This window comes from Porites lutea, chromosome 4 (assembly GCF_958299795.1).
Source record: "Porites lutea chromosome 4, jaPorLute2.1, whole genome shotgun sequence".
Lineage (NCBI taxonomy): Eukaryota > Metazoa > Cnidaria > Anthozoa > Scleractinia > Poritidae > Porites > Porites lutea.
This window is the reverse complement of record NC_133204.1, coordinates 46,546,052-46,563,171: the sequence shown is the minus strand read 5'-3', so window position 1 is coordinate 46,563,171 and position 17,120 is coordinate 46,546,052. Positions and strand designations below refer to the sequence as shown.

Sequence of the window (17,120 nt, the reverse complement as noted above, 5' to 3'; positions counted from 1 at the left end):
CAATGACAATTTTCGGAAAATATCTGTTCGGAAGACGATTTGCGATCTAGAATTTTCGGAACATTCGTTGTAAAATTTCTTGCTTGCCTGCCTCTCCCTGGATTTTCGAACATCTGAAAAATGGTATAATTGCCTATTTTTAACGGATTTTTACCCTAAAAAGGTCACCTAGAATTTTCGGGAGCCTTTTTTCTGGCTAGAATTTTCGAAAAGGTAAGTTTTGATCCCTATAAGTTTCGGATCACTAGACTTTCAGCTAGGAAATCCGAACAGATGAAAAATTTTTAGGGGATAAAAATATGCCTATATCTACCGTTTAAATACTAAAATACGTTTAATTACAATTCGCGCCAAATTATTTGTTTAGAGTAGTTCTTGTTAACATTGTTTTATTTCCATTGACTTTATAAATATTTTTAGCACTTTTTACATTTTTACATATTTTATCACATTTTAGCGTTCACCACATTTTTATCTATTATAACTTGTTTTTAACTTATTTATGCTAATTTAGAGAACTTTTATACACTTGAAAATGACCTCGGAGAGGTCGAAACGTCGTGATTTTTTTATCGCTAATATTTATCTCAAAAACGTTTAACAATGCTATGTTAAAGTGGTTTTGAACTATATTCTCGTTGGGTGCCCCTGAACAGTGCGAGAGCTGCTAGCAAATTGAGTGGGGCTTAAAAATATTGGCTCAAAATAACAGAGCAAATACTAAAGAAGGTACTGATAGACAAACTTGAAGAAGATTAAAACGGATTACAAATGCGGTTTAAGTTAAAGGCAACTCTGGTTTAACCGAAGAAAGCAGTTGACCTACAACGTAGGCGAGCAAATTGACTGAGGGACGGGGGTTGGGGAACAGAAGGGACTTGTCCCTACCCTGGAGAGTCGAAAACCTGTTTGCTGCCCTACTAAATAGCACAATTATTTCTTTCGAGAGTTTGAGGGTAATACTGTTGTTTTAAGGTTTGTAGTTCTCCTTTCGAGTGTCTGGAAACAAGTTATAGATACAAACATAACCCGCTGAGCGTTAGTTCTTAGTTGTTCGGGATTGATGTTATACAGTGCTACGTTGTGGCGAAATAGAAACCGATCAGTTTTGTGTCTTCTCCCCTTTTTACCTTATTGATTTTATTTTTGCTTTTTAGGATTGTTGTTGACTTGAGGCATGGCGTTTATTATCAAAAGTGTCATGACCCCGATTGTAAGCGCACTGATTATCGGTCTCCTGGTATGTATGTATAGTACGCGTGCAAGGAACAAGTTTCCCTTCCCAGTTATATTGGCTTATCTTTCCGCCAGCAGACGACGTGAAAATTCTTTGGACAACTTGTCCCAGTTTTTTTCGTGATCTATACAGACACAATTTTCCAGAAGCTGTTTATATAATATGAATTTTCAATAATTTGATGTTTATTTTTCACATTTGGATTAGAATCATCTTTTCGACGTTTCGATTATAAAAATACGTCAAAGTCACATGTTTTTTTGTTGGTCTTTCTTGTTTCCAGAACGTCCTATACCTGATGAGATTAATCCACTGTCACGTACTCAGGTACCTTAATTGTTGCTCGTCTATGGTGTACTTTCTTTCCACCGTGAAGTTCCCAACGTAACTCTGAATTAGCAGTCTTTTAGGGAGCGCTCACTCTCGAGGACTTCCTACCGAGCAGTCCTCTATTCAGACGTAACAGAATTGGTCAGATCAAGACGATGCCTGTGATGCGGTACAAATAGGGAGCTTAAGCAACGAGAACGAGAAGGGCAAAAAAGCAAAGACTTAGATTGGCAAAACAACAGCTCCGCTCGTGCATCACGCTTTTTTTAAACATTTCTTTGTCCTCACTGCATGACTACGACGTCAAAATACCTAATTTCACGTTTTATGAAAGAACGTGAACTCAAGACAACGACTTTATTTTTCTTTTTCTGAACTTTCATACAGTCTTTTAGAATTCAACTCCACAGAAAATTGCCAGCATTTGATGAATTGAACGAGATGTAATAAGCGCGATTAAGTTTGAAGCAGCGCGACTTTACTTTTTAAGTGACGTTTTCGTAGCCGTCGCCGTCGCTGTTGCTTAAAGGTGATGTTACACGCGACGATTCGCAACGACAATTTTTAGCGCAACCCAGTGTTGCAATGTTGGAACAATGTTGTGACCATTCGAAACAATGTCGAAACAATGTTGCAACGCTGTGTTGCGCTAAAAATCGTCGTCGCGAATCGTCTCGTGTAACATCACCTTTAGCTCCCTAATATGGTTTAAACCCGGGGAAAAAAGGTGATGTTATACGAGACGTTTTGCAACGACGATTTTTAGCGCAACACAGCATTGCAGCATTGTTGCGACATTGTTTCGTATAGTTAAAACACTGCTCCAACATCGCAACGCTGTGTTGCGCTAAAGATCGTCGTTGCGAATCGTCCCTTATAATATCAGCTTAATACCCTACAGAGTACTAGATCACTAAGAGCAATAAAAAAGTATAATCACTTCTTTGCCATTTACATATATTGTTTGTATGCAGTGGTTGGTGGTATCCCTTGACTGACGCTTCTCCCTTAGTCGCTTCTTCTGACTTCTGATAAAAAAAGAATGAATTAATGAATAAAATTGTCGCTTCGCTCGCGAATGGTTCATTTTTGGATGCGATAGTAGTATAGGGCGCAACGGTTACTACTGGAGGAATATATTAACACCTATGACGTTATAGAGTTTTGTCTTCATCACAGGAATGAAATGCGGAGGAATCCCTTTTATTAAGATAAGGTGATCTTAAAGTACCTATAAATAGCACAACCTTATCTTAATGAGATTCCTTCGCATTTCCTTCATGAAATAAATGTCTTGATTCGGCATTAAGGTGATGTTACACGAGACGATTTGCAACGACGATTTTCAGAGCAAGATAGCGTTGCAATGTTGGAACAATGTTACAACCATTCGAAACAATGTCGCAATAATGCTGTAATGCTGTGTTGTGCTAAAAATCGTTGTTGCGAATTGTGTAATTTACACGAGACGATTCGCAACGACGATTCGCAACACGAATGCGATCCTTACTACATTTGTGACCTTCCCCGTATTATATTTGTGACCGGTTTTTTACATATGGCACCAATTCGTCATAACATTTGGGACCCTTATGACATTTGCAACCAATTCCTTATTATATTTTTCACCAGTTATTACATTTGGAACCTCAACAGGGCTTTAGTCTTTTTTCCCCTTATTTAATGAACTGTTTGTTATGCTCATAAGCATTTCTACGTCTTAGTTCTAGTTTTGCAGCTGTCTCTTCCGGATGAAAGAAGGGAGGAGCTGCTAAGCTTCTTCGTTTTCAACAGAGTCCTTTTTTTCCTTTCAGTATGAAGAGTTCTTCGGTTCTGAAGGTGACGATCAAGAGCTTTGTAACGCTGCAGCTGACTTTGAAAAACAGGAATGTGACGATATGAGTCGCAGCCTCTGCAGTTTTCCAAAATACGGTGCTTTACTTGCAAATAGCTACAAAAGAGGGGAACAAAATCCCTCGGAAATATCTGATCTTATTAATTGGGATGATGAGAGCGTGGACGATATCGCATTGCTTCAAGTCGACGTTCCAGAGGCAGCTTGCCATTCTACCGAAAGCATCGTTTCTCGCGCCCAAGATACGATAAATGCTCTGTCAGATGGTACAAGGAATAAGTTTTTTAAAAAAAGGGAGGGACCAGCTTCGGACCACCCGAAGTTCACAGACACCACGAGATCACAAAACGTCGGTGGCCATCCAGGAAGAAATGGTGTTAGCGTGGATAGCAACCTATTAAATTTTACATCAGATGAAGATGTATGTAATTGGCTGAATGAGGATCCCGTCAGCGATTTGGAGTTGTCTTTTGCTGCAGAAGATGTTGAAAGTACAACTGAATTGAATAGCTTGTCCTAGTTGATATCATGGAGTGTATGTAAGTAGCATTTTTATACGCCTAACTTTAGGATTACTTGGCATAGCTGCAAATAAGACTTTTACCGACCGGACAATTCGCTGGAACACTGTTAAGTTTCGTAGCAAGTAATTCGCTAAACTAAACGGAACTGTTGTGACAGGGTAGCCTTCCCCGGCTGTTCTAGGTGTTCATATAGTGGGGGGGGGGGGGGGGCGGGTGGAGCGCATAGAGTCTTAATGCGCGTCTGGGGTAGGGACGAGACACGGTCGTTTTAACGTATTTCATTAATTAGCCTAGTCAGTGTCTACTGTTGAAGCGATCAGTGTGCGAATGCCATGGCGAAATTATTTTTGCTGGTTTTATTAATTACATGTAGAACTTCTTAAGTTTTAGATTCTGAATATATGTACAAATGAGTACTCTCTGACATTGTCGAAGCGTTGTGACGGCATGCCTGTGTCAAAAACTCTACCTGTTTACTAGTTAGCATTGTAAAAAAAAAACAAACCAGAACTTAAGTAAGATCAGTTGATTTCTCTGGCTTATCAAGATAAACTTTTTACTGTAAAAATCAAAACTCTAATAATCGTCCGTGAACGGCCGCCGAGTTGCGCGTGCGAGCAAGTGTCAAGTTGGTTCTGATTCAATTTATCCTGATTGGCTGAGAAAAGATGTGCGATATTTTTAAGCCAGTCACAGTGTCTATCAATTTGACACCAGGGCGATCGCAATTTTACTCTCATCGCAAAGGCTTATAATTTTCATGTTTATCTACGTAGCAATTGCAAGTCTAATGGCGTCGTGGTTGATATAATGCAACAGAGCATAGTATAACATGGATCCGTAAAAATAAGCAGAAAATTTTGGGGGGGTTACTGATAATGTTGTTGTCTGTTAAAGATATCTTAAGACACCTGTTAAGATTCTAAGAAGAGGACGACTGCGAGTATGAGATTTTCTCAATACTAAGTTGTGCGCCCGTGAATCAGCGTCATTTTGGCGGGAATTAAAGTGATAGCCGTCGTCATTCAACGGCAGGTTTTAGCGAGAATGTCGTAATGCCGGAATAAGGTATAGGAATTTTATCATTTTCCGATCTTGGGCTAATTTTTCTGGTGAAAGAAGGAAAAAGAAGCTTTCGAGGGTGTGTATTTTTTGAGAATACAGTCGAACTTCCTCTAACAGCCACCTCTCCACAACGGCAACAGCCACTAAAGCGAGTCCCCAGCTACCAAACCTCTCGACAACGGCTAGTTTTATTCCGACACTGATGAAAAAGTCAGAAATGACCATTAAATTTGATTCGTATAGCGCGTTGATGATTAATTGCAGCAGTTGTATTTTGATTGTATTCCATTTATACTGCTGCATTAAGCCAGAGGCAGCAAGCCAAATTGTCTACGATACTTATAGCGAACGCTGCGAACCTTGCTCGTTTTGTAACGGTAACATTTTGAGTCAAAACATTATTCAAGTTTTTTGCATATTTTATCTCTTCATATTACACACAGCTAATTCGAGAATGGTTGTCGGAAAAACTTTACGCGACAATCCCGAAAGGTATTCTGGGTGGTTTTGACCTCACTGTTTTTCAAAAAAATTTCAAAGAATGGTACAAGAGGCCAAGGACGTAATTTGCGAGTGCTAAAGGAAAGCAAGAAGAAGTGGATTCGACAACTCCAGTGTCGGGAACAATGTATTGATCATATCCGATACTACCTTTCGGGATTGTCGAGTGCACATTTTTTTGAGAAAACCTTTCTCGAAATAGCGGTATACATAATGGGATTCAGTAAGCATTAACTTAGCACAATAATCAAGTTGCACTCCTCTCAGTAAAAAAAATTTGTCATATTACGCCCCTACCTCCCCATAACAGCCACCTCTCCACAAGGCCGCTTTCTTCTGTCCATAAGGTGCCTATTGTGGAGAGGTTTGACGGTACGCGATAAAACGTTAAGTTAAATATCGATCTCGTCCTCGTCCTCGTCCTGCAATCTAAAGGTATCTAATGAGCGCAGCGCCAATCAAAATGCCTCGCATTTGTGTTAAATCAAACACAAATCCAGTTCCTTGATTAGGTTTTAATGTAATGTACAAATGCGAAGACGTATGAAGGGTTTCGAGGCGGCACGAAATGCTATCCGCTGTAGAGTGAACACAGCCTAAAAGAAAAAAAAAAAAGACTGACAAATGTTTTTCTTTGTCAAGGAAGAACGGAAGAACTTATCAAGATTTCACTTTACGTGGTCGTGTAATGTGTGCTCGTCAAAACAGAACACAAAACAATCCTTTGATCTGAACTATGCTTCCTGGAAGTCACGTAGAAATCCATAAAGAGTTCATTTAACCTAATTCTTTTGTTATAAAAGTATTAAGTTTCCAAGAAAGAAAAGAACAAAACAGCAATGAGCGTGGGATTTTGTCGGCGCCGAATATCTCACGTGAAACAAAAACAAAGGAACAAAGGGACCAAATTTTGTTGGAAATATTTTATTTATATTATCATTGCCAGCCTTTGTTTCCTTACAGTTCAGTCAGATAGTGTGGTATTCACAAATTTATAAATTTCATGTTTATTTGCTATGATTTTTGTCGAATTCTTTTCATAGTATTTGTTGAAGTGTTCTTTCCTGTTACAAACGTTGTCTACTTCAGTAAGCAGTGTAGCATACTTTGAAATCTCGCTACAGGCGGAAAAAAAGCTTTTATTACCCTGTAGTTAAGTAGTCCATAACGTGACCAAGTAACAGTAAAATAAAAAGCTTGGTTTATGCTGAATACCCTGTAAATTTTATGAGACATTTTGGGCTTAATTTTCAGGTTATGAGGCGTATTATTTACTCACCTAATATTTCAACGTTATTTTGAAAAATGTTGCCAAATCCACAACTAAACGTAATCAGAATTCCAAAGCAAAACATAACTTTAGCAGGTAGGAGGTGCTATCAAGATTCTTCTGTTATACAAAGCTAGATGAGAACACATTAGAACACAGCCACAAGGTAATCCCAAAATTTTTGATTTTTTATTTGCGATTTATAGCCGTTGTTGGTATTTTTTCCTGGTCCCTGGACCTTTGTCGGGTGGATAATTTGTATTCAAGGCCGCTGAGTTCGCATTTTTTATGTTTTAAAAAGGTAGCTACGCAACACTAGTGTTCTAAAGACAGACGCCTTTATTGCGCTCTAAAAACTGGTGTGCGCATTCTTTATCCCCACTTTGGTGTTGAAATGTGCTGTTCAAATGAATCATAAGACATTTTGCCTGAACGAGATGATTTTACGAAACTGATAAATAAATGACGTTATCGTTATAGCGTTGTTGAATAAAATTACCGCATATAGTCTTATTCTCTTTAAAAAAAGGTCTTTATTAAGCTAACACATTAATAATACTTTGTTATTGTTTTGTCTTGTGCTTACCTAGTCAAGTGTGCCTTCAAATAATGAAATAAGCCGTATGTATATATATAAAAGGAACACCAAAAGGAAAAATTTCTCTCCCGGGGCGCCCTTCCCTCTCCTTCCTCTCGTGGCGCTCTTCCCTCCCCCACCCCCGGGAACCCCAGGAGAGCTTACTCGCGGGCTTTTATAAAGAATTTGTTGGAACAAAACTAGAAAAAGAAATAATAGGGCACGCTAGCACTTTGAAGAATCTGTAATGTTGAATAAAATCTTGAATACGAAAAGATGAAAATGTAGGTAAACACCTGTTTTTTCAGAGAATAGTTCAATGATGGACAGTTTGATATTTGATTTGATTTGTGTCGGTACTTTCTTTTTGCTTCTTTTATATATGTTACTGTTTAGTGTTATGTCGATCGCTTTGTTGTCTCGTTAAATTGTTGATTGTGGCTGCATGACTGACCTGGCAGACTGCGGGACAGTTGCATAAATGTTAACGTCGGTCGTAAAAGCTTTTTTTTTCGACACTTAGCCCATTTTAACGCCAGACCTATGGCATGATACCTGAGGTGAGAGTTTATGCGACTGGCCTCAGGCGTAATTGTTAACACAAGAACAAGAAATGATAGAACTAAATTAGAATGAGATTTTAGGATGGCACAAATGGTTTAAAACTGGCAACAGAGACTTTTGAATGTCATTTTGGTCTGTCGGAGAGAAATGTCTCGGGTTTTTGACTGAAAGCCGAGATCTCGTACAATATCTGTAGGAGAAACTGGTCGCTGTTACATCAGTCGCCTTAGATAATGTGAACTCCCCTTTCTGGTCATATCAAGAACTAAGGTCAATTTAAGAAGATAAAGTACAATTTCCGATTACGAGGTCTTTAAAAGATGACTGAACAGTACCTTTGGCCAGCTCTATTTCATAACAGCGGTCTGAGAGAAGTTAGTCAATTGAGAAAATTTAGTTGAACTGCGTCTGGAATGTTGACTGACCCTGCGTACGTTTGTCGTAATACAGTCGACTCCTGATAACTCGAACCTTCAGGGAAATCGAAAAATGTTCGAGTTATAGGGAGGTCGAAGAAAATAGCTGTTTCACGTTAGATTTTTTGACAAACAACATCAGCTTCCACTAGTAAACTATATGCCTACAACACGTCAATGAGAAATTCAAAATTCAATGTTTCGGATGCCAGTTCACAGTTTTTTCCCGACTTTTTCAATAAGGGCTCAAAACATGGTTCGAGTTATCGAGGGTAAGATTATATAGAAATGATCTGAGGGGAAACAATTATTACTTCGAGTTAGTGGACGTTCTAGTTATCTGGGGTTCGAGTTACCGAGGGTAAAATTACAGAAAATTTATGACGGAAATCCAGGGGAAATCGATTTTGGTTCGAGTTAGCGCGAGGTTCGAGTTATCTGGAGTCAACCGTATTATCGTCGGTTAATAAAGACTATTGAATCAGAATGGAAGTTTCATTAAAATTCGGCGTGAAGTGGTTGCCAACAGGTACCTTATTTTTCGTTTAAGGCACCAAAACCCAGCACCTTTTTTCGGCCTTTTGGTGGCAAAATTCTCACCGGAATTTTCTTAAACAAGGAAGGGGGTACTGACAATCAAATAAAGGATTTTGCCTCTTTATGCACCGTGCTGAAGAAGTCTTTACTGCATAGTCCAACTTGTTACAAGGCAGGAGAGAGTTCAAATCTTACGTTACATAGTCTACTAGAAAGTCATACTGATGCCCCTTAGTATACCTCTTTGTTCATTTTTGTTTTTCTATGAATAAACCGTAAGTTACCGCCTACGTTGCTTAACTGTATTAATTTTAGAGTTCGAGTTCGTCAAACGTTCCTGGTACTGAAATTGATGCCTTGCGTTCTTTTTTATATAAAGTGAAAAAGAGGAATAGAGACTCGTCTTGATGATGTGTGATGTGTGATGTATAAAATCAGGCGCGGATCTACAATAAATATTGACCGATTTCCTAAACGAGCGCCGAAGGCGTAAGCTTCTAGGAGGTCCGGTGTCAGGCTCCCCCAGGAAAGGTTTTGGATTTTTAATTCCTCAAAGTCCCCGTTCCTGGGTGGCTTGTTCCCTGTCAATTTTGTACCATAGTTATTTCAGAGAATCCAAACATCAAAATGTAGGCAAAAGAATTTACAAAATTTGCCTCCTATGCGTTCACATTTGATGTCAATTTTTGCGCCTAAACGTGGTTTATCTTAATTCTACGTTGAAGAACTCGCCCCTGGGCATAACGTTTTGCCGCCAACGATAACATCCTTCATGGCAAGAACAGCGTTTTTCGTTTCCTCTAATATAACATTGAGGCTTGCAAAAGAAGGATTATCACGCGAGTGGTAGGTAAATAAACAGTGAGGCTGATTACTGTCGATCCTTGGCTCTTTCCCTGGGACAAAAAGATAAATCAAATTGCTTGATATAACAAAAAAATAACCTTTTCTGTTGCGATCGCTTTTGAAGAGCGTTTTACCATGTTAATTTGGCTATAGACGACCGGTTTTTCCTTTTGTTTTAGCGCCGTCTTTGAACATTTAGTTTCATTCCACTTTTTGTACATTTGTTCCCTTTGTCTTATCCTGACCGAGTGGCCACCGTGCATATGAATCCACAGTAGACCAACAAATAATGCCAAAGAAAACAGGGCTGTAAGACTAAATGGAGCTGTGTCATGAAATTTATCAAAATTCAAATAGTGGAAACTGCCACCAAGTTGAGAGAAACATTAAAATAACCACTCAAGATGTTAAAAGAAGGTATAAATAACCCAGCGAATATTAGGACCCGTAATTGGCGTTATAAACAAATGAACTAGGCAGTCGTGAAGCAGCTCCTTTAATGGCGAGTTTGTTTCCTTCAAATTTATTATCATGAGGAATCTTTTACGGTCGTGTCTAGAATTAAAAAAAAAGGAAATGCCACCTTTCTTTTCTTTTTTTTTGGACACGGCCCTAAAAGCTTGGGAACATTATTAGAGAGACAAGAGATGAGCTGAATTTTTACAGCTATTAAGTACTCTTACACTTTTCAACGTTGTTTTGAAAGGATCCTTTGAGAACAAAAGAGAAATCAAGTGGTGTGTTGAGAGGAAACAATGAAAACACAAGTGCAAGGCAAATACCTGTAAGAACTGCATGGGCCTTAGACAAATATTTCTCTTTCGTTAACTCGATTTCATTCAAGCAGAAAATCTGTTGTGAGATCTTATTTCTCTTGCCTTTTGAGGTTATAAATAAGGTTATCCTGCAATTGTTCGTGAATGCGAAGTTTTGTTCACTAGAATTTGGTAGTCAAAGAAATCAAAGAACCCAAACAGTTATTGAAAGTACTTTTGTTGCTTTATGAATTATCTCTTATTCGAGCTCTGCGGAAAATCAAAGAGAGATTGAAAAATGAATTAAGTTTAGTTCTAGGAATGCAATTACGAAATAAGATCAATTGCTTATGAAAAAAAGAAACTCGATCTGATTTTAGGCTACCAGTTAAAGTGTCTTTCCTAAGAAAGTGAGATGGAAGGCTGAAACGTTAATTGGTAGTTTATACTGGACGCTTATCACTTTAAATTTGTTCAATTCACGTTGCAGATGCAAATCAAGTGTTTTTCGCTGGTTATTGTGTTGAGTCAATTTTCATGACGTTTGGAGGCAAACCCAAGGCCCTACGTGCATTTGTAGTGAGTTTATTGACGTGTATGATCATTAGATGCAACAAACCTGGAAGTATTTAAACGCTGTCTTTGTTGAAAATCGACTCTCTAAAATATTTTTCTAACTATTCAAAGTTTTTAGTCAGCTGTGGGACACGGAACCAAAGGAGAATTGACTTGGATTTCAACAAATCGATGATACTGAAAAGATCTATTATACTTTCCCTAATTGAAAATTACGGCAATTATCGATAGTCTTCTTAGAAAGTCAAAATACATCTAAACCAAATAATAGTTAGACAAAAAACGCTTTGAGGTTTACTTCTTTATAGTATGTTTAGTTCTGTGTTATTAATGAGTGAACTGTCTTATCTGAACTTAATATACCCCTAGAGAAGTGACTTATTGTGCAAACAATCTCCTATAATCTGCCGCCCAAAGAATCAGGAGTTACTGGACCGTATAAGAGACATGTTTCAAGTGTTGTGCTGTAAGTTAGACTTTTTTGTGTAGCTATGGTTTCCTTGTAAAATGATAATTTACTTGTGAGACAAGTTTGTGTAAATAGCTAGATGGTGAACCTCTCTGCTCAGGCTCGTCGCAAATGTCGTCCAAAAACCAGTAGGGTCACAAAACTTTACTAGTGCCAGGCAGGTTTTCATATGAACGCTGTAATTTTCACTGACGCTCCCCTGGAATATTATTGTCTAATATTTCATGGTGGCTTGTTAAGTAAGTACTTAAAACGAGGAATTTGCGAAATATTCGTTCGACGAATATCTTTACCTTAAGGCAACTAAGCCTGAGGAAATGTTCTGTCGGTCAAGGGTTCCTAACGTAACTGGTGGTCATTAGCTGCTAAAAATCTTTTATTGATAACGACCTAACGGCTTCGCTATAGCGTTCTAACAAAGGGCTTTTGATCTCTTCCTTTGTCGTCTTTCATTTGCAACAGGACTTTTTATGTCTCATTTACAGTACAGAAACTCGAACTCGAGTGGAACTCTTCCATTTCTCCTTGACGCCATCACCTATTAAAGCTCATGTCTTAGCAGTTTGAAGACTGCTGAATTTTAAGACCTGTAGAGTCGAACAAGTTTTGACTATAAAATGAGAATAGATGAAACGACATGAAGGTATATTGCGAGCAACGATGCATTTACCCGGAAGTTTAGGATTTAAACACTAAAAGTTAGTCTTGTTCAGTCATGGGTTGTGAATTAGTATGAATTGAGATAAAAGGCCAACAGCATTTTCTTCCTTGTTGACTTGCCTAAAGAACAATAACCTGTATTATCAGTTCGTGTATTGTGTATGTACGTTTTGAATAACAGTCGCTAAGGGCCAGTTTCACAGCCCAAGTTATCTGCCAAGTTTTGCAAAGTTCTCAGTTTATTATTGGGTTAGCAGCTTTCAATTTGACCAGAGCTTGCTTCGTTTTTATTTGTGTGTACCGCTGTTTCAGCCGTAACATCACCCAAGGAACTAATCAACACAAAAAATTAATAATTGCAGAAAACGTGACCCAAATTAAATTCCAATTATGCAATTAATTCTGTCAAGACAATACCTGAGTCTTTCCAGCATTTTACATGGCTCAGTTTTCGGTCATTTTTAGGGCGCCGTCCATGTTTCTTTGACACATACAAGAGGCGAGTCAATTGTTGTTGGTCAAGGAAAGTAATATGAGGCCAGAGCTACAAGCTGACAGTCTTTGAAAGGTCTTTTTTTGCGTTTCGAAAGCCACAAGTTAAGTTATCGGAGGACAAAGTGTTTTCCTTTCCCGCTGGCAAACATGTGATCCCTCACTGCACGACATTAAATGTCTCTTGTTTTTATGCTATATTTTTATCTCTGAAATTTCCTCCCACCGCAAGTTTGTGAAATCGCTTGGTAGTTGGCCTGCCTCGAAATAATAGAAGACTTGCGTTTATGCAGCGATAACTGGCAACGTGGGTCTCACAACGCTCTCGGGTGTGTCACCACGTGTTAATCCAAGCGATGCGTTTTCGATATCTTATTTTTTATCCTTGTGTCAAAATAGTGTTACGGTTACTGATATCTCAATTGATATATGTCTATATATTCAGAATTACTATCCCTTTATTTTATATTAGTTCACCATTTTTTAACCTTTCAAGGTGTTACCTTGGTTTGGTTTTAACTGAGTGATAATTTGATGCGGAACTCAACACAAAAGCCATTTGTTAAACACAGTCTATGAAACACGACCAATTTACCTGCCGTACACGAAGGGCTTTTAAAGCCCGTTTAAAACCCAATATTTGCCCCGTTTGTATTGCACCGTGCAGACACAAAGAATTATCTACCCCTTTGTCTCTCGAGATATCGATTAAAAAAGTGGTAACTATTATCTTTTAAAAGATTTCCAAGAAATTAAACTAAATATGTCATGAAAAAAAAATCGCGTCAGCCGAACGGCCTAGGTGGAGAAATATGCTTGCCTACTGAGTACTCTAAATAGCGTTTCATGGCGACTCAAAAGCAGACAGCTGTAGAACAAAATTGGCACGTGTTTCCTACTTTTATTTCCATAACTCTTCCTGTAATGAAGATGTAATTCCAGCTCGCTGTGTTAACTTATTATGTGCATATACGCTCTGTTGACTTGTTTGAATTTTTTAGAGTTCAACAAAGATTATTTAGCGACATGTTAACCTATTTTTTTGGTTGCAGTTTTTATTTTGTCATTACCCAAGTGTAGTCTGTTTGGATATTTAATAAACTTTCTCTCTACAAAGAAATCAGATATAAGCTTTAAACACACCTGTAGAAAATGATATTGTATCTCACTAAGCCTGTTTCTATTGTGTGCGCTGGCTGTGTGTGCGAGCCTTGAAAATTTACTCGAGAAGACGTTGACTACGACCACTGGTAAAGTGGAAAGAAATTACATTAAAATTGACTGTGACCCACAAAAGTGGCCAAACTAAAGGGGAAGCCACCCACTGTCTTTCAATTTTGTTCAATGACAATGAAAAACTTTAAGGAAAATTGATTAAAAGCTTCATGGGGACAGATTTAATGGATGGGTGGAACAAGGAGTGCAATCTTAATAAACGTCTTTGTGGAGCTCTCGTGAGTTAAAATCACCGTTAAATCACAGGTATGAACAATTCCAAAATAAACAAATATTTAGCCACTCATGTTCCGTTTCTACCATGTGGTCCAGAGTTTAACGTATGGCCAGCCCGAGTATTATATCGTTCAAGGGATTATCTTTAATGTCTTAATGGCATTAATCCTGAATGAAGACCTTCTATTAAAGGAACAGAATTCTATTAACGCTTCACCTCACTCTAAAACATTGTATTCAGTCTTTCAAGCCACAGTGGGTTATCTGTAAACACGGCATCTTTCAATGTGCAAAACTACATTTGATATCTATTCACAAAACGTCAAAACATGAACATCTCTAATGCAAATAAGCTTGGTCAAGGCGGCGTGCTTTTCCAAGTATCTCGCATCTCCTTGGCGCCTTGTTGATTTTTCACGATGTGGAAGCGATACTCTATTCCCTTTTGAATGACACTTAGTTTTCATTCATGGATACTCAAGTATTAGATAGTGCACCATACAAGATATTTTTTCCACCTTTTTGTTCTTTGTGAATAAATAAGTAAGGCGTAAAAAGAAAACACTCGTTCATAACAATCCTTCAAGCAATGAATTCACTCAATTCGTGGGAGTTCCCACCACCAGTCTTCTTCTCCGTTTACTCATCTTACAGGACATCGTGCTCCGTTAATTATTCATCAATGTTCTCCAATTTCTATTGTTCTATCGAACTTTTGCTCGTTAAGTTCATGTGGGTAACCCATTCTTTTTGGCAATCAATAATTTATACCCGTCAAGGTTCTTATAATAAACCACTTCTGAGAGAAGCCATTCAGGCACTCCATTCATTGTTCAGAACGTGGTTTCTTTTAATTTCAACCAGGCACATCCGCCATCCCAGGGGCATGGGACTGCTATAAAAACGACTCGCCTAGGGTGATTGCTTTCACTGTACACCGACAAGTCCGGGCGCTGAAGTCAATTCAAAGATCGACAGTTTGGAAATTGTTACACTTGAAAATATCGCCGGAATGACAAAACCCAGTGAACACATAAAACGGCCGATGAACGCCTACATGGTTTGGTCTCGAAAGGAGCGCAGGAGGATTGCAGAGGAATGTCCCCGAATGTTGAATTCGGAAATTAGTAAACGTCTTGGACTTGAGTGGAACGCTCTATCACCGGAGGCTAAAGATCCGTACATTTTGGAAGCCAAGCGACTAAGAGAGCAACATAAGAAAGACCACCCAGAATACAAGTATCAGCCTAAGAGGAAGCCAAAAACCACCCCCAAGGTAAAAGCGCAAAGCATCAATCCGTACGGTTATCATGACATGAATGGGTTGGGATACCCACCGCCTTCTACGCTGTGTAGCCCAATGCCGCCGCCAGGACATTTAATGCCACCGGGACCCATCTTTAGCAATTGCGCGGGAAATTGCACGCTTACAGAGCCGCCTCCACCGTATCACTTCACACCGCACTATCCAGTAGTACAGACCATGGCTGAAATGAAAGGATCTTGTTCCGGGCATATACCTCTTGTTGGAAGGGAAATTTCTTGCGGGCCGCCTATTGCTTATTCGAGCCATCACCCTTCCGTGTCACATTCTATGCCAGTTGGACATGTGGTTCACCATCGAAGCGTTTTGCCGGAGTCATCTTCCATAGTTCATGCTCCTACCCCAATCGATAGCAGAACTGGGATTCCGCGATCTTCACTGGACTATGTAATGATGAGAAACGACGTTGGTTACTAATGAGAACTGACTTGTTTAATATATTTAAAGGTAATTTATAGTTAAGAGATTGAGTGAACTTCCAACTTATTAGGAGCCATATGTAAATACTGTATAGAATGAAGTCGCAAACTCATAGAGCGATAATAGGCTTTGTAAAACACTTCATCCGACGCTTGTTCGTAAAAACTTTAATTGCTTTTAATGCAATTGAAAGACAATTAGATTTGAGAAGAAGTAGAGCATTTTTAACGCTTTCTCTGCCCGAATGACCATATTAATCTTTGTAACAATTTTATGGAGTGAATTCCGCATCGAAGTCTCCGAATTTCCGTAATAAAATTATTTGAAACATAATTACTTAAGTTGCACTGTTTTTGTATATTTATCCATAAAGAATCTTAACTAGTACATTAGGAATAATATACCGTTTACTAAATTCGTGGTTTGTCTTCGAAGCGACAGCGTGGTCGAATTCGTTTTCACTTGCGCCGTGAATTACAGGTAGCTCAGTCCATGTTCATCAATCCGAGTTTCTGAGGCCAGAACAAATTCTCCAATGTATTGACTAGAACGCAATCAAACAGAGCAATTTTGCATAGACTGAACAGCAAAGAAATTATCTGATTTTCACAATTAAGTGTAAAATGACTTTGTTATTGTCTAGCGACAAAACATCTCTACTTTGTTATCTTTAGAACGTGTTCAATTCGACATGGCAACCGGAGACAAAGGGCCTTTGATAACACAAAAGGGAACCTGTCACAAGTCTCCACTACACACTGCTTTGTTTCATTTCCTTGAATACGAATGTTTAAAAATGAATTCAAAACGATAAGCAGCGAAGGATCTACAATTACTGTCATTATTTCACGCCGAGATAATTTCGTTTAAACAGTGTTCTTGTCATGATTTTCGCCTTATGTTTCTATTTTTTGGTCTTTCAGCTCGGAAGGCACTAACCTCTTTCAAATATTAGGCTATCTTAGTAGGAGAAATTTCCATGACTGAGAACTTAAAATTGGTTTTTTTGAACAGAAGATATGTCGGTGCAGCGTATTAATCTGTGGAAGGAAATATCTGTTTCTTTTTTTGCTATTCAGAGTGGAACCATTTTATTTGCTGACTGTAGCGATTTATTCAGACAGATAAACATGTGAATTTGTCAGTTTGAAACGAATGTCGGCGGAGAAGAACTGATGTAAAGTGTTGCCTGTTTACTTAATGTGTGTTCCCCCCTTGACTACCGTGAAACCGTCCGTGAATGACTACAA

The 17,120-nt window shown here is 38.6% G+C and overlaps 2 protein-coding genes across 2 annotated transcripts in view; both read left to right on the top strand.

Moving 5' to 3' along the window:
- Positions 1–17,120, top strand: part of LOC140934765 (DNA-directed primase/polymerase protein-like) — a 56,841-nt gene that overhangs the window by 19,854 nt on the left and 19,867 nt on the right. Inside the window, exons 16-18 of the mRNA XM_073384335.1 lie at positions 1,158–1,240; positions 1,521–1,564; positions 3,382–3,961. Of these exons, the coding sequence (XP_073240436.1) occupies positions 1,158–1,240; positions 1,521–1,564; positions 3,382–3,942 (688 nt within the window). The 3' untranslated portion in view covers positions 3,943–3,961. The remainder of the gene's footprint in view (positions 1–1,157; positions 1,241–1,520; positions 1,565–3,381; positions 3,962–17,120) is intronic.
- Positions 11,328–16,208, top strand: LOC140933830 (uncharacterized). The gene is made up of 2 exons (XM_073383488.1): positions 11,328–11,519; positions 14,991–16,208. Exon 2 carries the CDS (start codon positions 15,139–15,141, stop codon positions 15,865–15,867), a length of 729 nt encoding a protein of 242 aa, XP_073239589.1. The 5' UTR covers positions 11,328–11,519; positions 14,991–15,138; the 3' UTR covers positions 15,868–16,208.

Bases quoted from the DNA above. Each gene is read 5' to 3' on its own strand.
- LOC140933830 (XM_073383488.1), top strand. From the start codon at position 15,139: ATGACAAAACCCAGTGAACACATAAAACGGCCGATGAACGCCTACATG.